The sequence below is a fragment of the Salminus brasiliensis genome, chromosome 3 (genome assembly GCF_030463535.1).
Source record: "Salminus brasiliensis chromosome 3, fSalBra1.hap2, whole genome shotgun sequence".
Taxonomy (NCBI): domain Eukaryota; kingdom Metazoa; phylum Chordata; class Actinopteri; order Characiformes; family Bryconidae; genus Salminus; species Salminus brasiliensis.
The window spans coordinates 52,101,055-52,125,462 of record NC_132880.1 but is presented as its reverse complement, the minus strand read 5'-3'; the positions used below and the strand labels follow the sequence as shown (position 1 = coordinate 52,125,462).

The window sequence follows — 24,408 nt, the reverse complement described above, 5'->3', positions numbered from 1 at the left end:
ACTGTGTGTATATATATGACTGTGTGTATATATATGACTGTGTGTGTGTATATATGACTGTGTGTGTATATATGACTGTGTGTATATATATGACTGTGTGTGTATATATGACTGTGTGTATATATATGACTGTGTGTGTGTATATATATATCAGCAGCTGTCTATAAAAAGCCATTTCCTGTTTTAAAGCCTTTTGACTTGTAGGGAAGAATGGCACATGGAGAGGCATCGTCAGACACCAGCTGCAACTCAGGGTGACTAGACAAACACTTCAACTGAAGATCTCCATAATTCATTTCCTTCTAATTTCAGGAATCATCACATGTTTAGAAGTAATAATATTAGTAATATTAGTTAGGTAAGGGTTAACCCAGTGCCTAGAACATCAGCCATTCTGACTAACATCACCAGGACAGCATATCTTTTAAAGTGATATGTTTGGAATATCACTCACTCTTATCAAGATTTCCATTGAACAAGTCCCAATAAAGACATCTACAGTCATTTTTTACATTTCTTACTATAATTCAGACTACTAAAAACACTAGTTTTAGATGTTAATAATGTTTTAATAACAAATAATGTCTTATTAGTTACAACTGAACTGAACTACCTAGAGCTCTAAGACTATCAGTTATTTCAGGATGTAATGGTTTATTGGTTCTTCTTAGTAAAGTGTTGTCTACAACGTTACCAAATACAAAGAGAAATCCCTACAGTTTAACATGAAAGTGTTGGGTTTAAAGGGTCTAGGCCTAGTCCACCCTATCTTTAAATACAGGAAATAGAAATACGCTTGGAATAGTGATCTTTCATTTGATCAGGAAATACACTTAACCCAAGTCTGTTCAGTTATATTCAGGTGGGCTTGGGCTCACCCCTAAATGATTGGCTCTAAAATAAAACAAACGAATAAATTACCCAAACCTAAAACACGCCGACTGTCTGAAACCATGACTGAGCCAGAAGGAGGCAGAGCTGGAGGCACTGAAGGGTTTGACTGACTGTCTGTTGTCCCGTCCCCCAAATTAGCACATGCCAAAATGTCATTAATGCTAGTATAAAGCTCTAAATCCCTAATGGCAAAAGCTGCCTTTTGTTAAATGAGATTTTAGCGTTAGTATAAATCCTTTCTGAATAGCAGATATCATAAAAACATGCTGTAGGCTAGGCCTACTTGACCTCTGACCTCATGCAGTAGGAGGAAAGAAACTCAGTGCTGTATCATCCTCATCACATTTATTACAAAAATCATCCTTTATTTGTATTTTCAACACACTTTACAGTACTGAACAGTGAAAGAAAAGAAAAATATACTGATATATATATTTGTTTTATATATATAGCCATTTGCTTATTAAATGCATTTTATTCACAAAATGACACCTCAGTTCTCTCAGAGGACAACCTTTCATAAAAATAATATAATATAAAATAACTCGCACACATTATACACAATACAGCAATGTCATTTACAAATATTACAATCATTTTCTGGTGTGTATTTTTTTTTCTGTATATCATCATAATTTATGAACAAGTCACATATTAATTAAAGCCCAGAGAGTCGTTCCGTAAAGGATTCTCATGAGAAGAAAGTGACTCAAATACAAATAAACCTTTTTTTCTTATTAAGCCACATTCCTCCCCAAATCAGTCTGACTGGCACAAGCTGTTGCTTGAGAAACACATGAAATATTTAAAATCCATGACTATCAGCCATCACAATGTGGGTTATTAATGCAGAGTAGCTTGTCGTCGTCAGGCAGCAGGGAGAGAGAGTGCCGGTCAAAAGGTTTGGGACCAAGCCATAAGGAGTGCCTCCCCTGTGCAACAGTGTTACTGTATCCCTCCGAAACATGAACCTACACACCGTTTAACCTACATCAGCCACCTCACAACCTACAGCAAAATAAAGTGCTGGTACAGACAAGTCTTAGAATTCACCAATGATTAGTCTATTCTCAAATACTATTTAAATATACACTAGTTCAGGATGGTGGGAGTGGGTTTTATCTTCTTTTTTTACTGTAAACCTGAAAGAAAAATAAAGGTTGGGAGAGATGAGAGAGAAGAGAGACAGGTTATCAGGAAGAAAGAGTGCGCAGGGTGCTTTTAAAAACTGGACAATTCAACTACGCTTCAGTACAACTAAAAGTGAGAAGTCGTCCGTGACGATGATCGATTCCAAGTGATTTCAGATTTACAGTCCAACATTACAGTATATACAAAACAAGCAGTGTTAAGTCTAATATTTATATTCTCTTGTAATTAGTTCTTCAATATCATGACCACCAGCCAGCATGATACAAAAATAAAAACTGTACACAAACTGTTCAAAGAAAACACTTTCCCTTTGATATTCAAAAAAGAATGGCAGCAAGTAATTAATTGAATAATTTCTTAATAAGAAACGATTGCTACAGTATCGTGTTAAAATGGCAAATAGTATTTGTTTGCTTAAAAGCGTACATTATTAATGAAAAGCCACAAACCAAAGCATTTTCAAGGGTAAGGTAGGCAAATGCATATGGGAATGGCATCTGTTCATCCAACCAGACCAAGTAGCCTTGGGTTACAGCCTTAGCATCCATTGGTTAGAGACCCAAGTTAGCAACCTTGGACTACAACTCAACCATCCTTCAAATAAATGCCCACATAATAACCTTGGGCTGCAGCCGTACTATCCACCAATTAGACGTCCAATCAGGTAACCTTGGGCTGCAGCCCTACCATCCACCAATTAGACGTCCAATCAGGTAACCTTGGGCTGCAGCCCTACCATCCACCAATTAGACGTCCAATCAGGTAACCTTATGATACAACCCTACCATCCACCAATTAGACGTCCAATCAGGTAACCTTATGATACAGCCCTTCCATCCATCAACTGAATGCTCAAGTAATTGAGTAATCTTAGGTTACAGTCCAACCATCCATAAACTAAATGCCTAAGTAGCCTTGGGTTACAGCCCTACCATCCACCAATTAGACACTCAGTGAGGTAACCTTACAGCCCGACCATCTAACGAATAGATGCCCCATCATCACTGTTACAGCCTTGGTTCCATCCATTACAGTCATCCATTAGTTAGACACACATGTTAGTAACCTTAGGTTACAACCCAACCATCCATCAACTGAAGGCTCAAGTGAGTAATCTTGGGTTACAGTCCAACCATCCGTCAGCTAAATGCCTAAGTAGCCTTGGGCTACAGCTCTACCTTCCACCAATTAGATGCCCAATTCAGCAGCCTTAGCCTGCAGCCCTACCTTCCACTCAAATAACCTTGGGTAACAACCCAGGCATCCCCCAATTAGAAGCCCAATCAGGTAAGCATGGCCTGCAGTCCTACAATCTGATTCCCAGTAGCTTCGGCCTATAGCCTTAGCATCAACAAATTAGACATCCAATCAAGTAACTCTAGCTTACAGCGCCATCATCCATCCATCGTTTGTAGCCCCACCATCCTCAAGTCAGATTCTCAGACAAGTAACCCTGGGTTACAGCCCCACCACCTAACGCCTGGTCACCTCACGTAACCTTCCATACTCACCCAAATGTTACCATGGTTGTATTGGTGTGACTCCACGGTTCGGTTAGAACAGGCACAGACTTGAAGCTAAGCTACTGACCAGCAGAACCCAGCTTGTGACCAAATCTATAGAGGAGCATTTCTCTCCCTAAAATACCCTCACTGCCTTTAACTGCCCTGTCAGCTCCTACATTCAGACACACACACAAGCCATTCTTTCAGTGTAGGCAGAACGCAGAGACCTGCTGAACATAAAGACGACCCTCATCCCGTTATTGGCATTTGTGAAAAGACAGCTGCGCACCAATGATCATGAAGGATACGACTCGAGAGCGAGATCCAATGAAAAGAGTGCAAAGGGGTGCGTTTGACAGAGCACTGGCGTCAGTGTTCCAGCGGGTGTGCGGGTGATGCCGTCGCGCGTGGAGACAGGCAGTGTGGACGCTGCAGTCGGGTATCTCAACAGACATTTAGCCAACAGACGACACAAACCCTGTGGGATCGTTCGTGAGCATCTCGTCAGTCAACATAGTGACAGATACAAAAACCCTGCAGTGTTAAGGCAAAAAGCATCAAACTCAACAACGGCTGCATGTGACTCCCTGTGCTCAGACTGATTGGCCCACGCCACTGACTCCTGACTCCACGCCTCCTCTCCTCCAATCATGTACCTCAGACCTTTTCCTAATCCAGCGTATTAGCTACCCTTTCTTTTCCACTCGTTCCTTTGGCAAGACACAATGACAAATATTACTGGTTGAGATGGAGCACGGCGGCTTTTCGTGAGTGGGTGAAAGTGAGACTGTCGGTGTGAATCTGTGCTGCTATTGAAATGAGTTTCCGCTGTTTTCACAGGACTGGGCAGAACTGTTATTTAAAAGAAGGCAAAACAATAAATCCCAAAGCATCAGATGGCTTATCCTTAAAAAAGTGACTATCCTCATTTGCATGAAAGGTGACAGGAGACATCAGTCCATGAGCAACATCCACGGTGAGTCCCGTAATTCAAAGTCCCCCAGATGCTCAACCAGCGCAGAAACAACCAAGGAAGACTTTACTTTTACCGAGACAACAGGGATGCTCCCGACATACACGCAAACCATGCACGACAGCGGGCGAGAGAGAGGGAGGAGAGAGAGAGAGAGGGGAGAGAGAGAGAGAGGGAGAGAGAGGGGAAAGAGAGAGAGGGGGGAGAGAGAGGGAGAGAGAGAGAGAGAGAGAGAGAGAGAGGGGAGAGAGAGAGAGAGGGGAGAGAGAGAGAGAGGGAGAGAGAGGGGAAAGAGAGAGAGGGGGGAGAGAGAGGGAGAGAGGAGAGAGAGAGAGAGAGAGAGAGAGGGGAGAGAGAGAGAGGGGGGAGAGAGAGAGAGTGAGATGGGGAGAGAGAGCGGGGGGGGGGGGGTCTGGTAACGAACGACAATCAAGAAATGAAGACAAAAGCAGACACTCCTGTCCCACGATGCATTGCTTCACGGCAGCTCCAGAGCTGAAGCTGGTGGTTCAGAAAGGCACGTGGCCATCTTGCACCGGTAGCACTCCAGGTAAAGGGAAAAGAGGGGCCCGGACCCCCGCCACAGGTCCAGCTCTCCAGGCTCAGCCCCTGCCTCCGTCCTCCTGCAGCGGGGTCTGAATGGTTTTCTTTCCGACAGAAATGGAAAACGAGTCACTCTGATTAACTAATCATGAGAAATCGGAGGATCTCAGTCCCTGTTAAGAACACGTTAAAAACAAACGGCTGACTTTTGAGACGGATACTAGTTGATACTCCTTTGAGATGGCTTTTTCCATAGAGATCCCTTCCAACTCCAAGGCCCCCCCGTAAACACATACACAGATACACATTTGGGTGTGTGCAGGGATGTATGTTGCACGGTACGTTTACCGGTGTGGTCGATTCACCTGCAGGTGTTGTATGCATGTGAGCTGTGTGTGTGCATGTAAAGTGCACTTGTCCATGTGTGTATGTGTACGTGTTGAAATTCCAGAGTGCTACACCGACTAAATGGCCCATTTTAATCTCCCTAAAATTGTTTTCCTCCACATAACCTCTTTTCTTCTTCTTCTGGAAGGGCCCCAGCACCCATTCCAAATCTACAGTTGCTGTGTTAGTTTCATATCTGATAACAATATTATTTTGTTCCCTTTTTCTTTTTTATTTTGAAAAATAAAATCAAACGTCTTATTGAGTTGGTTCAGAAGTATTGGTTTGTTCATGGCTTGCCCATCAGACCTGGGGAGCGGACGGGACAGACAAGGGGTAAGGGACAGAGACGGTTCTCACAGGACTCCTCTGCGATGAGCTGGACGGTCGCCGAGACTCACGTATCGTCAGCAGGAGAGGACGACTCCTCTTCATCCTCTGCTTCCTCCACAGGACTCCCATCTGAATGTCTCTCCTCGTCCTCCTCCTCGACCACCGACTGAACCTGCAGTCGTCTCCTCCCCACCCTTTCTACAGCCACCCCCTCTCCTTCCCCGTCCTCCCCGCCTCCCCCAGGGTCCGCCCCTTGCTTCCGCTCTTCTGGCATATCCTGCTCATCGTCTCCAACGTGGTTGTGGTTTGATCCCTCCTCCTCCTCCTGGGTTGGCTCTCCTTCCAGAGTGAGCTCGAACTGGAACTTGTCTATGCAGGAGTCAAGCTCGTTGTCAGGTATCGGAGGAGGAGAGGGGCTCTGGGGGATGGTGCTCTGGTACCAGTCCCTGTTGTCTTCCAGTGTATCTAGGATGTCCTGAGCATCGGGGTGCACCAGGTCACCCCAGGTCTCCCACAAGGGATGCACGATGTAGTCAATAAAGCCCACCTGCAACAGGAGAGGAGACATGAGATAGAGAATCTGCCAATGGTTTTTGGTAGATGTTTACAGGTGTGTGAGCGTGTGTTAGGCTCTATAGTGCTTATACCTGACTTTTCTCCACAGATGCAGTGTGTTTGTCGCACATGGGGCTGATCTCCATCCCGCGCTCGCGTTCCTTATCTCCCTGCCTGAAGAACTCCTCCATGATGCGCTCCGTCCACTGCCGGTACACTGCTAGAGGCTTGGTGGGGTTACTGAGGTCAGCACAGTGCACCATGTTCCTCAGAACCTAAATGTGTCCATAAACAAACACAAGGAAAAACAATGGAGAAGCAGTGAACACACATCTGTACCGAATCAGACACGTACAGCATTTCCAGCAGATCCTGATGCAGTTACTGCACTGCCATTCACAACATACACTTATTAAAGTATCTCAATTACTAATTAAACACCCTCACCGGTCCAAAGCCTCCGACTGAATCAAATTTCTAAGCTTTCTGACTCCTCGAACCTTTTACAAACCTTGTACTTATCAAACCTGGCCTCCTTCGTGCAAATGTCTGAAGTAATCAATGCCCACAAGGTCAGGGAGGCTATACAAATGGCAGTACAGGGAAACAGTTGAGGGAGGAGGTCAAGAGGAGATCTGGAAGATCTAGATACCTCTTAGAGAGAACTGCTTGTATGCCATAAGTATATCACCCCCCATGTGACTGCTTCAGTTCAGGGTTCAGGCTGCTTACCCAAACATAGGAAGGAAATCCTAACTGTGACCTGAAGTACATCTGCAGAAGCCAAAACAAGAACACTTCTGGCCACAATCACAAAGATACATGGAGTTGTGTTGCTGACACTGGTGTTGGTAACATTGCGCAGGTGGAGGAAAGGATTGATTCCACAAAATTCCAGCAAATCCTGGATGCAAATGTTAACCTCTGTTGAGCGGCGGAAGTTGTAAGTTGAAATGAGGATGGCTTCTACAACAGAATAATGATCTTAATATACCCTCAAACCACCACAGACTTCCTGAAAAGACACAAACTGAAGCTTTAGGAATGGCCCTTACAGTTCTCTGACCATCAAAGGTCATAGAAGACCTTAAACAGGCTGTCAGCCTTCAGTGTGATTATTATACAAAATAGGAGCTGCCAACAAGCTTAGGACAAAAGTTTCAGTGGTGAAGACCACCAACTCCTCAGCGGTGTAGACCAGTCTTCATTTGTCTGTAACTTCTTTACAACTCGAAACATTCTCCATTCTGTCCAACAGGAAGCACTGGAAGCAGATGCGTTTCATGAGGTGGCACTGGTGCAAAAGGTTTAGCAGACCTTCAGCTTTTACCTGTATACGGTCGGTGTAGTGATCAAGGAGCAGTACTCCTGAACTGGTCACTTTCTTTGTCTCCACCATTGTCTTTAGATCTGCCAGCAAACTCATATGCTTTGACATGTCCGTCGCCAGCACCTTCAAAGCAAACAGGTCTCAGGTCAGAGAGGGCAAGTTTCCCATCTTTTACTATTAACTGATCAGACCTCGGAGTAATCAGGGTCTCACCATGTCGATGACCAGCTTGCGGAGGCTCTGCCGCTGCCTCTTGGTCAGGTTCTGGAAGATGTCACAGTTCTCTTCATGGAGCAGTTTGAAGCCCACAGCCAGATGGTGGTTCTCCAGAACAGACTCGTCATTGTACATCAGAGCCAGTTCAGAATCTGTGATGGACAGCAAACCAAAAGTTAGACCCCAAGTCAGGAAGGTCTGGAGCTACATTAGGGCAATGGACCTTCATCACCGACTGGTCACAAGCCCACTCACCCAGCTTTCACAAAGATTCTGACATTCGCAAGTTTTCTTATTTGGGGTTTGTTCAGGTTAGGAGGACACTTTACATTCTGTGTAACTGGGTGTATTCTGTCTTGGCAGTTTAGCAGAATGCTAACTGGCTAACGTGCAAATACTCCAGTAATAAAACACAGACCTCAGGTTTAAGCCTCAACAGATAGAGTCAGTCTAATAGCACAACTCACCAAGTAACTTCCACCCTCCTGACAAAACAGCCTGGCCGGCTCATACTGGTTAAGCTGGTTGTCAGAATAATGGATGATTTTGTTTGAGTTTGTTGGTTTAGCTGATCCACAAGCGTGAACAACCTGAACAAGCTAGTAAAACCAGCTAGTCCATGCTGGTTGATCAGCATGACCAAGAGGGTTGACCAACATGACCAGTGTGAGCAAGCAAGTTGGTCAAATTGTTCATGCTGACAGACCAGCTAAACCATTCAAATTCTGCCGTTCTCCAGCGTTCCTTATTACAGGTGTGTTGAGTTGAGGAGGACAGTGGGATCACCATTATAAGAGCAGAGCTGTGAACAGTTCTGCTCTTTAAAACACATCACCAATCTGACCCAGACCTTCTGACAGGACTTTCCTCATCATCTCATCTGAGAACATTCTGAGAGAGATATCGGAGAGCGAGGGCCAGTTACAGAAATGCTATTTCATCTGTAGATAGTTTATTAAATGTTGTAATTCTCCATTGTGAGGACTTACTGGTATTAATGAGAAACTGGTTGGAGACCCCAGGATGATCCACATCATGAATGGCAGCAGCAAACAATGCAGCCAGTATTTCCAGGTCAGTGAAGACAGCCTGGTGGAGAGATATGATGGAATCAAGACAGCAGTAAAACCTGTGAAAGCAATCCAGAGGTCAGGCTAACTACATACAGCAGGATACTGCACTCACATCCAGTGCCGGCGTGGACAGCAGAACATGCGTTGACTGCGTGACGTCAGCAGCATGCAGACTGTTGTGGTAGGCCACGTTGGCGTGGTAGTGATCCTCTAGCGTCATCACATAGGTAATGAACGTGTCCACTGGGATACGGAATGTCTTCAGCAGATCCCTCTCCTTTGAAGAGACAGACCACATGTGTAAATATTCCTGTGTAATGTCATTCTGTATCGTGGGCCCTGTTTACATGCCATTATTATCCCATTACTGTAATCTGATCAGGGTGATTGGATCATCTTCCAATCAAGATGCATTGCTTTTACACTTGCCCTTTGCAAAAGTGTCCAGATATTGATCACATCTCATTTCCCCACACACCACTTCCATTATTAAAGCTGATTTAGCTTTAAATGTGAGCAGAGCGGGTACTGACTACGCTGGGTTCACTGCTTCATAACCAGTGTCTGGACTGAGTGATCTGGGCATTTTAGGAGACAGAGAACAAAAGACGTTGAGTAAATTTTGCCTAGAAGCCCGACCAAGGTGGTTGACCAGCTTGACCAGCTTGACCAAACTAGTCAGACGATCAGCTTGGTCATGTTAGTCATGTTAGTGATGCAGCTAATCCATCAACCTCAAATGAAAACATGTGCTATGCTGGATGGTGATGTGATGATATGGGGGATTGTGGGAGTTGTAGTTGAGTAAAGGATAGAGTTTGCTTTATTCATGGCCGGTGTTCTTGGACATTCAGAACCTCAAATCAAACATAATCTTTCCTGTGTTGAAACTTTCCCCACGGTGTGTGTTCATGTTCTGTCCCCCTAAAAACAGACTACCCTGTGTGTCGTCACGTGACTCCGCCCCGTTCAGTCTGCGACATGGAAGCAACATGGAGGAGAAGTCAAACCCTGAGCTGACTGAGCTCCTCCAGCAGCTTCTATAAGCGCCCATTAACCGCAGTCAAGGTCAAATGTTCAATTGATCGTGATGCTGATTTGAGGTGATATCCCCAGCACTTCTGATCAACAACCTAGCATTTAAATATTTCAGCAATAAACATTATGTACATTTCAATCATGTTATGATATTATTATCATTAAACATCACCAGACCTTCCATATTCTGAGAGCTCCTCCACGTCAGTCACGTTCCACAGGGTCACAGGTAGGAGAACGCAGAGTTAGGAGTCTTACCCAATAGCTCTTTCTGGTTTAGAGAGGTGAGCTTACCTGGCGAGGCAATCGAACCCTAGTCTGCCACTAACAAGGTAGTGTTGTTACCCACTGAACTACACCTGCCGTGTGTACACCGTGTTCTACGCATTAGTTACACAGAGCATCAGAGTGTTGGGTGAGGTTGACGCTTAATTTCCATGATGAGTTTCTTACATCCAGTATTTTCAGAGCCTCCCTGTCATGATTATGCATTTTCAGAGCCCTGCTTTGGGAAACACTCTAAAAAATAAAGCTGCTGCAAGGGGTTCTTTGAGTGATACCATAGAAGAACCACTTTTGGTTCCATAAAGAACATTTTGGTAAAAGAGATGTGAATATGAAGAACCTGTTCAGTGATTATTCAGTAATTATTCAGGACGTCAGTATAAGCTGGTGGGGCTATTCTCTGCTAGTAGAAGTTTATAGTAACACTTTCGGCCACCAGCGGGACACAGGCTGTAAGTGGTTAAACCTACAAAAGGTTCTTCATCTTCACATTTCTTACAAATATGGTTCTTCATGCAGTCAGTGTCCTTAATGGCCTTAATTTGGAGGTTGGAACAATAAATTAACCAGAAGAAGCTGAAAAGAGCCACACCCTGAGAAATCAGCACAGAATCCAGAAGACCAGAAGCTCACACACCTGGAAGATGGCAAACATTATGCAGCTCAGAGGTCTGTTATTGGAAAACTCAGCCACTCGGAAGATATTAAGGCCCCACTTATTCAAGTCGTTCAGCTCCTACAAAAAGAGAAGACATACAGAAAATCCATAAACATACAGTGACAAACTGAAGACCCCATTAAAGCCTTTGTGTTTTTCAACTTATTTAAATATCTGATTGTTTGATCTTCATGTGATCAGCACTGATCAGCACTGAGAGATGGAGGTGATCTAACTAAACTCACACACCTGAAGAACCGTCTTTAATCATCATTTATTAAACAGAATTAATAGAAATATCATTTTCCCGTGAGGAGAAAGTTCACCCCCACATTTATCACTCCTTCTAATGTGTAGAATCAGAACCAGGAGCAGAAGATCAGCTGCAGATGATCAGAACATGGTTGGAGAGGATTATTCTGGAGGAGTCTGTCTGATCTAAACCTCAGACGTTTAGTCTGGTCTGATCTTGATGGTTGAAGTGAGGGGTGAAGAAGATCACCATGCTCAGATCCAGAGAGCTCTCTGAGGCCTTCAGGAAGAAGGATGGAGATGCAGAGGAGTCTGGGGTTTAAACTGATCTCAGAACAGTTAGAGATCAGACGCTGTTCCACTGACCACTAAATCATCTACAAGAGGAACAGCTGACCAACATGACCAGATCAGACCATCCCAGCAAGATCAGCCCAGCAGCAGAAGCTCAGGATGAGTAAAAATGGGGTTTAATGGGATGTTCTATTTGTCTAGACATTACTGCACATCATGATGGTGATCTTGTACAGAGAAAGGCTGCAGGTACCCTGGCCAGCGCGTCCTCTTGCTCGGTCTTGATGCCGAAGCGCGGCAGGGCAGCGCTGGTCAGGCTGGAGCTGTGTGTCAGCTTCTTCACGCCGCTGATATGGCACATGGGCTTCTCACGCTCCCGCAGTGTAGGCGATGGGATCTCCACCTCGTTCTGCTTGTCTGAGGAGCACAGAACACTAAAGCTCAGAGATGTTTATCTGCAGAGTTTGAGCGTATTCCCGCAAGTGTCATCTTGGCTGAACCTGGATTTCCACAGAGGCAGAAATAGCAGCAGGACTGGGCTGGACATGGTAGACAAGCTGAGGCCAGCTCACTTACCTAGGAAGGTAGTGGAGATGTACTCAGACACCTGGTTTCCTGAACGGCTCATCTCAGACAGATGAGACAGCTCCCTGTTCAGCATCCTCTTAAACTGGAGAAGGAGAGAAAGTGGGTATAATAAGAATAGGAGATATGGTTTATAGTGTGTGAACTATTTACTGTACTAATATTTACTGTAAACATTTTATACCCAAATAGTCAGTACAGCTGTTCAGTTTCTGTGATACTGTGTGAGTAACAATATAACTAACTCACTAACTAACACAGGGTTTGAGATACTGCCTCATTCCCATACAAACGCTCAGTCTGATTCAGGCTCATATTCAGCTTTTTGATCTGATGTACGCTTTCCTCATAGCAACAGATTGTAGGAATATAGGAATAGGATGCCATATGAATGAAGGGGTGCTACACTTTCTGCACCCTTCCTACCCTCAACCACTTAGCAACCACCTGAGACACCATAATAAGCACTTGAAATACCATAGCAACCACCCTAGCAACCAACCTAGTAATCATCCAACAAAATCTTGGCCATACCATAGTACCAGCCACACCTTAGCAACCACCTTGGGCATCTTAGAAAGCACACGAAAAACAATAGTGACTGCCTTAGCAACACCATAGAAACAACCTGAAATATCTTAGCAACTGCCCTTGTAACCACATAGCATACCACACCTAGAAACACCTTAGTAACATCATAGCACCCATTTTTCAACACCTTAGCAACCACCTGGGACACACTACCCAGCAGTCCTTCGAGCATTATGGGGAACACTGCGGCTGCAGTTGAGCTGAATGAGAGCGAGGTTAACAGTGCAGACCTCTACATCCGCAGCTGAACAGGGCTCAGCCTTTCAGAATGAAGGAGCAGTGACAGTCTGAGGAGATCTGCCGTTACTCAATCAACTGCAGACCAGTAGTTTGTAGCAAGCATTGAAACTCCTCCCACTACAACCCAAACTCCAGTAATAATTGCTGCACAATGAGTGAATTTGCATATTCCGACCCACACAGCGATCAGATTTCAGAGGTTTTCCACCTCTCTCAGACACACTGTTGTGACTCCATGATTTATCTAATGAGCAGTGGACCACAATCCTCCTGTCTGTCCATGCCGGCCTGGGAATTACCAGCTCTGCACGGCGATGGTTTGCATCGTACCTGCAGGGACGCTCATACCAGGTAACATGACAGGGGGACACGTCCGCTCCTTGTACCCTAAATGTAAATGTAATTGTGTAGGATCAGCTCCCAGCACTGACATTGGGAACACCTGGTTTAAGGTACAGATTGATTCATGATGGGCAAAAGTACCTGAGATGTGCTCCACACTACTGTGGATACTGAAGACATTTACCTGAGGTATCCATTTCTGTTCCTCGAGAGCCAGACAGACACACGAGTCATGGCCTAGTTTTGGTTTACGCTTTGTCACTGTCGTGCAAAAAACTCATATCTCCATTTTCACTTTTCTCCATAATGTGAATCTGGCAGTTGTTCATTATACTGTATCAGAATCTGGTGATGAATGGACCAATAGAAATGCTCCATGACCTGGAATAAAATCTCTACACAGGCTTCCACTGGAAGTTCAGAAGTTTAGGTACAGGTTGAGTACTGGGCTAAGTAGGTATCAGTACTGATGTGTGTATCTGGCAATATGTAAGTTTGAGGTATCCTTGGATTCCTGCTCATTCACTCGAGCTAGAGCTATTTTCTGAGTGAAGAGTGAAGCACGTTGGTAAGAAGAGCTTCTGCTGAATGCTGGAAGTGTGTGTAATATGCAAACCCATAAAACGATAAGCCGAGACATGAGCATGAGAGGACACCATAGCCTCCGCCTGTCCTGTCCTGTTCTCGGTCACGTGTGTGTTATGCGTAGTGAACAAGTTCGATAGGATCTGACAGATGCTCGTTTGAATACGACCTTATCTGCGATATCATTCGGTCAAATCAATCCCTAATCTTAATTAAACTTTAATTAAGTGTTGGAGGGTCAAGCAGAGCCGAGTGGAGGGTTTCGATCCCTCCTGCCACAGAAACCACTGCAGTGCTGGAGGGGTAAAGAAGGTCTCTGTGATATCAAGCATTCTTATTACACATAAAGTAGTGATGAAGAGGCTTAGAACATACTAAATACCAAATACCAAATACTAAATACCAAATACCAAATTTCAGCCTGGTCTGGGTGCAAACACAGCCGAAAAGACACGTGTTCGCCTGGGGATTCGGACGAGACCCCGACTCTGTCCCACCGACTGGTCCTTCACACATTACAATCTCCATGGCAACCTGCAGGTTTCCTTAGCAACTGCCTCCTCACTGTCCCTCCTGCGGCATGATGGGAGCGAGGCGACTGGTTGGGTGACAGTCGGAGAGAGTAGGCAGGTGTCTGTCTCTGACCTCCCCCAAGGTCATCGCTCTATGGATCTCTCTCTCTCTCTTTCTCTCTCTCTCTCTCTCTCTCTCTCTCTCTCTCTCTCTCTGCCTGCTCTGTCACTGTCTCTCGACCTGCCTCTTAGCCTGCTCCTTATCACTGTTTATTTTTGTCCTACATCGCTGTATCACTGCGCAAAAGCTGCTCCATGCCTGCCTCTCTCTCCCCTCTCTCCTCTCTCTCCTTTCCTCTTTCTCTACCTGTCTTTTAATCAGTGCTCACATCATGCTGTTACTCTTAGTCCAGCTACAGTCTTAGCTGAAATTGAACCCACTGCAAAAAAATTAATCTTAGTAAGTGCAATCCTCCTAAATGTAATTTAAATATGAATAAAAATATCATTTTCACAGTATAATATTTAGTTTATATTTCTCTTTTTGAGATTAATGTCATAATGTTATTAGATGTGTTAACTTGTATTAACTTAACGTGATTTTAGCCACTGAAAGTGTCTACTGGCAGATCATTGTTGCTCAATATAAGAAATAAATAAACCAGCTAAATGATTCAGCTTATTCATAGTTTCTTCTGAAATCAAGGAGATCTTGATTTTAAGAGAGAACTGAAAGAGCTGATCCTGCTTCTGTTGGAGTGACTGTCTCTACTATCCAGAGAAGAAGACTTTCTACTAGATTCTGGAGAAGGAGCATTGCTGTGAGGATTTGATTGCATTAAACAACAAGAGCGTTAGTGAGGTCAGGATGTTGGATGATGATCACCACCCCACCTCATCATCCACAACTCATCCCAAAAGTACTGGATGGAGCTCCTCCACCATCATTCCAGAGAACACAGTTCTTCCACTGCTCCACAGCTCCTCAATGCTGGGGGGCTTTATACCCCTCTAGTCCACGCCTGGCGTTATTAGGCAGCATGGAGCCAATAGGGTCATGATGTTGATCTGCTCTAGAGAGTCCTATTCTATTGGCAGTACTTCTTCTCTACAGGGACTAGACAAGCTGTGTGTGTGCATTGTGCACATCTGTGTCAGCAATGGGTGCAGCTTAAAGTATCTGAATGCATTTATTGGCAGGGGTGTCCACAAACATTTGGACATGTAGGATATTTAGATTTTAGCAGATTTCACCTGCTTAGATATCATTTCTTGCAGTGTATTTTAAACGGTCCGGGTTAAAAATCCTCAACCAGGCACAGAAGCAGAGCAGTTCAGAGTTAAATAGGAAGCAAAGGTAGAGATCAGAGCGATTCTACAGACACTGTAGGGAAATGTCTCCCGTCAAAATGCTGAGGTGGAATCCAATGGGCACTACTGACACACTGACTGCATACAGGGTTTGACCACACAGCCCATAGTGATCATTCTCAGAGTTCCCACTGCTGGTGTAGGACACACTCTCTTTAGACCACATACATGTAATCACCAGGATATGACAGGCGTAGATAAGCACCGGGACTGCAGGACGTTTGATCATAATAATAATCCTTTCATGAAACTGCTCAGTCAGGCACACAGTGCAGGCAAGGATTCCTTCACCAAATCTGCAGGCCTGTACATACTGTCCCAAAGCTCTGGTTGCATGATGCTGAGTCATAACTACAACACTCGCGTTCTGCCAACTGTTTTTACCATGCGTCCTCAAGAGGGCCAGGCTGGTACAAGAGCAAGAGGACCTGAAATATCTGACCAATTACCAAGAAATGTGTGTTACTAGGAGATCAGGGCACTGTCTGTTCCTATCCCCTGACACTCAATGAGCTCATTAGGATTGCAACCATATCTGTCATTAACAAAACACCAATAACATCAGCCTCCATCATCAGTTCAGGGCAGGACAGAACACATGCTGGCCTACAGCTCTGACAGGGTCCATTATTATTTTGCCTAGGTTATCGCTCAGATCTCTCCAGACTGTCTCATGTGAGATGTCAGTCTAATTAAGGATAAGCAGAGGAAGTCGGACTGAGACAGAGAGAGCTGCAGGAGAACTGCTGGAGGGCCAGCTCGAGGAGGACTTGGCTATAAACGGACAGCACAGAGGCACAAGGCTGGCAAACCATTCCAGGAGCCAAACAAAACTCCAGCTAACTCCAGCTAACTCCAGCACGTGCAGACTGATGCTTGTCTGGCATATCCATGCCTTTGCTGTACTTACAGTATGAGGTATGGTTATGGGAAAGAGAGGAAGAAGGGTGGAGAGAGGGATAGTAGGAGCAGGTGTGGAGGAGAGAGCTATGCAGTGCCAAAGCCACCAGCTGAGAGAGCAGATACCGCCTGATACCTCCTACCTGTCCTAGATCCATCTCAGTGCCCGAATGCACAATCACACCCGGAACATGCCGCTAGTTCTGACGCTTTCCACACTGGCTGTAGTAATGCTGTTCTTCCCACTTGGACCAACCGATGTGATCGATACATTTCCTAATGCTCATCATGGTGTGGTTGGTGTGGCGAAACAGATAACACCACTACCTGCCACTGAGTTACAACACCATGTGGGAGACCAGGTGGGAGACCAATTCCTGGTCTGGGTGATTATGCTGCGCTACACCAAGAGTACTAAGAGTCCTTGGGCAAGACTCCTAACACTACATTGGCCCACCTCTGTAATATGAATAACCTTGTATGTCGCTCTGGATAAGAACGTCTGCTAAATGCCGTAAATGTAAAAAGATTTTAATTTTCTGAATTGTGTTTTCTGAATTTTGATTCTTGAGGAACCTTAAAAGCATGATAATACCAAGCTACCTCAGACTCCTAACACATCACAGTGGTTTGTGCTGTTACAAGTGAATGGCTTGCCTCCTTCTCCCTCCTCATCCAGCACATCGCCACCTAGGGTATTAAAGTCCTAACCGGCGCTGCTAATATCAGACTGAGGAACAGAACAGCACACTCCTTTATGAACATCGTCTCACACTTTCACGATCAGCACTGACACACTGATTTTGGTTCTGAGGCCTTCGTCCCACTCCTACCTGGTCCCACCAGCCAATGAGCCATGGTTTGGAACAGGTCTCGCAGAACAGGTCCACCAGGGGAGTCCTGCGCTCTGTGGCCTGTCCTCCACCCTCCAGCACTCCACCAGCAGCAGTCGCCCCCAACTCCAGATCTGCCCCTCCCATCCCCTGCAGGCTGCTGTAGCTGGAGGAAGGGGGCAGCCTGTAGGTCCCGGGGCCAGAGGAGTGACGGCGGGGTGAGGCAACTGGCTCCAGGGCCTCGGCCACACCCATCCTGAGTGAGACGGTGGGCGGCGCAGGGTGCTGGCACAGACAGGAGGCACGGTAGTGTAGCGGGGCTGAGGGAGCAGCGCGAGGACCCCAGCGGCATGCGGGCGCGGTCAAAGCGTGGGCGCTAAGGCCGCAGCCGGACCGGCCAGGCCGCTCCAGAGCGGCGGCGGCGGCTATGGCCCGGGCGGTGGGCGGCAACAGTCCGGTAGGGCCGCAACTCTCGTTTTTACTCGAATTAACTATTGTTGAATGAACTCATCAAACTGTAGTTCTTCTCCCTTTTCCGCCTCCATCAGTCCCACGTCTGTCTGTCCCACTGCCGATTTCTTCTTCTACACTGCAGCTGAACAGCAGGAGCCATACTGCCCCCAACACTTCCGGTAGTGTATTGCAATCTGTCGGAATGACCCTGTTTATCATGTGAACATAATAGAGCATTATAGAGCTCTGCTGTTGTTCAGTAAAAGACACGTCACCTTTCCGCCATAGTCAGTGTAGCTGACCACTAATTGACTTTGTCAACTAATTGGTGCAGCCCTAAGGTCCAACAGCACAACAGCGTCCCTACGCACAAACGCTGAGTCCCAAAGCAGGCCGTCCGAATGAGCTCAGAGGGCTGTCCTGCAAACGACTCGCCAGGAGCCGCCTGGAACCACAGGCCGTGGGGGCTACATCTCGTCCCGAGAGAGGAGCACTGGGGCTGACCCGAATCCAGTGGGGAGGGATAGTAGAGGGGCGGACAAAGATGGAGAACTCCGGAGAAAGATGAGGGGGACCGTCTGAAGGGCACAGAGTGAGGAGGCAGAGGAAGGAAGGAGGACAGAGACGGCGTACTGGGAGAACAGCGAGAGGATGTGGAGCACAAAGCTGAGAGAAACTGGAAGCCGAAGATGAGACAGAAAAGAGAGAGCAGGACGGGAGATGACAGGACTGGAGTGATGGAGGAAAACAACACAGTCAGATGTTCGGTTCCGAACAGGGACGCCCAGTCCACAGAGTACAGACAGGCATGAAGACCAGCAGCAGATGCAGAACGAGGGCAGGGGGCCTAATCTGAGCGCTCCCAGCCAGGCGTTCAGGAGGTCTTGAAAAACAGTCTGTCTTTCACTCGCTCTCCATGGGTCTGCCGCCCCTCCCCCACCCCAGAGCTCAGAGCCGGGCCCGACGAGTGTTTCCAGTGTGTGTGCAGCGATCCCGCTCCAGCAAGGAGCCCTGGCTGCAGCCCCCCAGTCTGTCCAGTGCCACCGTATCCAGCCGCAAATGGCTCGAATCCACCCACGGAGGCGTCTGGCGAAAGCGACCAGGCACTGTCTTGCTCCTGCGGCTCGCTCTCCGTCTCCCCGGATGCTGCTGTAGACGGCTCTCGCAAGCTAATCAGCCTCTTCTGGCGGGAGGCGCGTGCCTGAGCGTGCATGTGTGTGTGTGCGTGCGTTAGTGTGTGTGTGTGTATGGGGGGTTTAAGTGTGTGAGTGTGCACACCCTGAGTGCGCATGTGCTGCAGAGGGCATGTCAGCGTGTGGGAAAAGGGGAGGTGTGTGTGTGTGTGTGTGTGTGTGTGTGTTGAGAAAGCAGAAGGAAGGCTTGTGTGTTTATGCTGATTTCTGCATGAATGACGTTGTGTGTGTCTGTGCCAGTCTCATCATCTCCAGTACACACAGTGCAAGTGCTTTGCCTTAGACACCCCTGTATCCACATGCACCTTCTGTTCCTCACACACCCACACACACACCGCTGGCGGCTTCTCTTCCTCCAGGTTCCAAACACAGCCTAGCTAAGACCACACGCTGCAAACCAGCGATCCTGACGAGCAGCAGTTTCACAGCAATAACAAACACCACAAACCGCTCCTGTCTCTTTAAGGGAGGATGGTATTGAAGAGGGGAACCGTTTTTTCATTGGCCGACGAGAAAACCACATGCCTTGTGGTCTCAGCGGAGAGCCAATGGTTTAGCAGGAAGGGCAATGCCTGCTGCACTTCGATAGCAACCAAGGTTAAAGCACACACATCAGCATCAGGACCCGAGAGCTCCCCCTCCTGTATCTTCTCCCCACCCACAAACCAGCTCCCTCTCTCACTTCTCTCCATCGCTCCCTCATCCTCTCTCCCCCACCCTCTTCTAAAACCAGAGCAGCATGGATGACAAGGCTGCCACGCATGCGCACCACAGCTACACCAGAGCTGCACATATGCAGAACAGTCTTTGGAGCAGGGACTGTTCTTCTTTTGACAGCATTCTCCCATCGTCATCATCATCGTCATCATCCTGCAGCCCAAAGAGCTGACCGGGAACATGCAGACTGCACACATTATATAGTAACAGTCTGTAGTTTAAGAGCTTCATTCTAAATTGATCCAAATAATGTGCTTGAGTCTCATCCCTGGAATAAATTAAGGCTTTCAGTGGTGACCAGGTTCTGCAACAGTTCATGACTAAATGATTCACCTGGGAGGTTTTAAAGACTAGAGGAACTGTAGGCCTGTTGTAAGTGTTAGAGATCACAGCAGTGTGTGATTGGTGGCTTGTGGCTTGGGTCAAACTTGGGCTTGGAAAGTCCACTGCAAAATCTTCTCTTTAAGAATTGTGGTCTTCAACGTCATACCGTAGTTTACTCTAATGCTCAGGAACCTTGCTCATTCAATTACAGAGCCAATCACTGCAACCAATGCAAGCCTCCTGATCCGCCTGAAAGCTGTCCAAACTAGGTTCATGTCGTCACATGTGACGATACCAAGCTGGACCTGTGCCTTGGTCAGCTCCCAGCCCAGAAGATGAAGTGGACTGTGTGGACTGAGGGAAATGTCGTCTGGTAGTGCTGCACAGAAGACGAAGACGTACCTTGTTGGACGCCATCTCGCTGACTGAGCGATGTGTCTGGATGGTCTCCAACTGGTCTAAACACCAGTCCAGCTCCTCCAGGGTCTCACGTGCTAGCTGCTGGTATGTCTCTTCTGTACAGGAGCAAGAGGAGACATGACTGTGAACAAAACATCAAACCCCTCAGATCCTTAACCTGCACAATTACTCTTCGATCGACCATCTTCAGGATTATCCATCAATAACTTTAGGATCGTTTATAAAGAATAATTTGGTAACAACTATATATTCTGTATGTTCTGGTACACACACCGATCAGCCATAACATTAAAACCACCAGCTAAAGTGAATAACACTGATGATCTGGTTCCAGTGGCTCCTGTCAAGGGGTTGCTCTCAGATCAGTTAGTGAGTTTTCAAAGGTAATCGAAAATGAAGGTCTTCAGCATCATAATGTAGTTGGATCTAGATGTCGTTGTGACAAGATCTTCACAACCAAGAGATTAAAGTAAGAATGATGTCTTCTCTATTCAGGGAGCTCCCATGTCTGTGTTACCTTCTGGCTCTCTCCTTTTAATTAGACTGTTATGGTCAGACCTGCCGGAGTCGTCAGACACACTCTGATACTGCTCAACATGCTCTGCCCTCCATTAAATCCTCTCAGAACTAACTCTCTCTTTTTACCTTCTCCCAGTGAATGACTGCCCACCTCCAGGACCATGGTGCAACATAGACACAGTGCATACAAAACACAAGTGCAACACAATACAAGTGCAGACAGACAACACAACACAGTACAGACAGAGGATAATAAATAATTGGGGGTAGTGTGCAAATTATGCAGTGTGTAAATATTGAGTCCAGTGAGGTAGTAAAGTTATTAGTGCAAATGCTTTGTGCAAAAAAATGCTTCCCATTTTATCTGGGGTAAATGAGAGAGGTAGAGAGAGAGAGAGAGAGAGAGAGAGAGAGAGAGAATGTAACAGAAAGGACATCAGGTCAGAAGTTGAGTTGAATTGAGAAGTCTGATGGCTTGGGGGAAGAAGCTGTTGCAGAGTCTGGTCGTGTTGGACCGGATGCTGCGGTACCTTCTTCCTGATGGCAGGAGGGAGAACAGGCTGTGTGAAGGGTGGGTGGAGTCATCCAGCGGATGCAGCGGGCAGTGTAAATGTCCATGTTGGTGGGGAGAGAGACCCAGCCTAGTTGCCTACCATTCATTACCAACTACACTGAAGTTTACATAAATATTTTGATTATAAGTGGTAGCACAGTGGTTAGAGCACTGGGCTAATGATGATAGGTGTGTGGGTTCGATACCCGGGCTTGGCAAGCCGCCACTGTTGGGCCCTTGACCCAGACCCTTCACTCTCTTAGCTCCTCAGTTTGCTGGGGTCATCGTTAGCAAGCTATTGAAGTTAGCCACCCAGCTGAAGTGATGGTGAGGAAGCTCACAGTAACTTTACAGAAGTAAATTCATTATTGTTAGGGTTGAGGTTGGTTAATTTCCACAGCTGCAGTACCTAGTATCATCTGATCCTTCAAAATAAAAGGGTCAGGAATAAGGTTAGTACAGCCCCAGGTAGCACACACAGCCAACCTTTAGCTAAAAAACTGCACTGGAGTTAATGCAGTAATGGAACGACTGGCACCCCTGGTTAATTCTGTTACTATGAACAGTTTGGTGAGTACAAGATGAGATGCTCCAAAGTCAAAAAATATAAAACACTTTTAAAGAAAGATTAGTGCATCCATAGAGCAGCCATGGGCTCTTCTAAGCATCAACAATCAGCAGCCATGGGCTCATCTAGGCAGCAACAGTCAGCAGCCATGGGCTCCTTTAAGCAACAACAATCAGCAGCCATGGGCTCTTTTAGTGTTTTCAGATTCAGGTTTCATTCTCTACTAGCAACTAGCTAATTTATGAAGCGAGCTCAATATAGCAAGCCACACTACATGTCCAAATGTTTGTGGACACCTCTTCTAAAGAATGCATTAAGCTACTTTGCACATGAGGTGAGGTGGTGATCATCATCCAACATCCTGACCTCACTAACACTTCTGTTGCTCAATGCATTCAAATCCTCACAGCAATGCTCCTCCAAACTCTCGTAAAAAGACGTCTTCTCTGGACAGTGCAGACAGTTACTCCAACAAAAGCAGGATAAAAAGAAGAAACAATAAATGAGCAGGTGTCCCAATACTTGTCCCAATACTTAATGTCTGCATAGTGTGTTTGAAATTATGGAAAATTGCCAAGCTTTTCCATCAAACATTAAAAACGAATGACGTCTAATAAGCAGTGTCAACTCTATCAGTACCTCTGATACCTGGCCCTAAGAAGACCTCACCAGTAGTCCACAGATGTCTGGATATTAAAAGCATCTCTCTAATATTGTGTAGGTCCCATTTGTGCTGCCAAAACAGCTCTGACTCATCAAGGTGTGGACTGTTATTGGACTTACCCAGCTAACATGTCCATGTGGGGTCTGTATGGGTGGCCCAACTGGGAACCAGAACGATTTGTCCATGGGTTTCATGTTGGCCCCACATATCGATTCCCACCAGGGTCAGTAATGGGGCCGGGAGGAGTTAAACATGGGCCCATTTGGGAAGCCCTGGTGGGTCCCAGTAACAACACATATACAAATCCACTCAGAGACCATGACCACCTGGAACCCACCTAGCCATGTTCCACCAATGTAAGCATGTTGGCTGGGTAGCTGAAAATGATCGGACCCCAAGGAGAACAGGTCCAGTCTGTTTTAAACCTATTCTATGACAGTAGGTGTGATTATATGGACAAGTGCAGCTCAAGGTGGCCAAACATTAAGATTCAGAAATCTTCATCAGAGCTGCTGCAGTAATAGAGGGAAAGTTATTGGGAGTAGACAGGATGGCATGGGCTTGTTAAAAGCAGAGTTTAAATGAGGGACACGAGGCCAGTCGCCTCCTTCCTAACATTTACAGCTAAACTCCTCCTCGAATAGTTACACTCTTCTGGTCAGGTGTATTACACAATCTGTGCTCATGTAAAGAACCCCTCTCCAACTGTTAAACACAGGGGTGGGAGGATCGTGCTTTGGGTTTGAGCTGCAGCCAGTGGCACAGGGAACATTTCACTGGTGGAGGAGAAGACTGGATTCAGTGAAACACCAGCAGATTCTGGAAGCAACCATCAACACATCTCCTCATCTGTAAACAAGCTGAAGATGAAAGGAGGAGCTTCTACAGCAGGATAATGACCCTACACTCTCCAACATCCACACTGGACCACCTCAGGAGGAGCAAGCTGACCTGAACGTCCAACCTCAACATCATCAAAATTCTGCTGATAGACCTTAAAAGAGTGAAGCTGCAGGACGACCCAAGACCCTCACAGAACCTTATAGACCCTCACAGAACCTCACAGAACCTCACAGAAGTAGGAAGAACTGCAGGAAGAACTGGGGAAGCTCCTCCAAACAGGAACTGGTAGACCCTGAGCTACAGTAAGAGCTGTGCTTATTTATTTTATTGATCTGACTGTCGTTTATTTGTTCAGCTGTTCACAGTAGCAGATACTTTGACCAGGGGTGCCCAAACTTTGAATGCCACTGTAGGTGGAGACACTGTATGTGGCCTCCTCCCTATCAACTACAGCTAAGTTGGTGTACTCTCGTATATCATCAGTGAGGAACAGAGCCTCGTCTCTGACACTAAAGCGGTTTGTAGTTGGTTCTGATCCTGAGGGCTCGCCGTGGAGAGTGTTCTTGGCCTGATTAAAGAGTCTGGTAGGCCTCCAGCCCCTGGTGCCCATATGGTTCCACTGCGTCCGGTGATATAATACGTTTTGTACTGGCAGCAGTGCCTACAACAGGAAGCGTGGTGCAAGTAAATGTGAGAGACAGTGTGTG

General features: G+C 46.3%; 1 protein-coding gene across 1 annotated transcript in view; it reads right to left on the bottom strand.

Annotated features, from left to right (window-relative positions):
* Positions 1 to 1,259: 1,259 nt before the first annotated feature.
* Positions 1,260 to 24,408, bottom strand: part of pde4a (phosphodiesterase 4A, cAMP-specific) — a 94,006-nt gene continuing 70,857 nt past the window's right edge. Inside the window, 10 exon segments of the mRNA XM_072676534.1 lie at positions 1,260 to 6,334; positions 6,435 to 6,617; positions 7,673 to 7,795; positions 7,886 to 8,040; positions 8,878 to 8,977; positions 9,074 to 9,238; positions 10,922 to 11,020; positions 11,742 to 11,905; positions 12,065 to 12,158; positions 20,537 to 20,649. Of these exon segments, the coding sequence (XP_072532635.1) occupies positions 5,852 to 6,334; positions 6,435 to 6,617; positions 7,673 to 7,795; positions 7,886 to 8,040; positions 8,878 to 8,977; positions 9,074 to 9,238; positions 10,922 to 11,020; positions 11,742 to 11,905; positions 12,065 to 12,158; positions 20,537 to 20,649 (1,679 nt within the window). The 3' untranslated portion in view covers positions 1,260 to 5,851.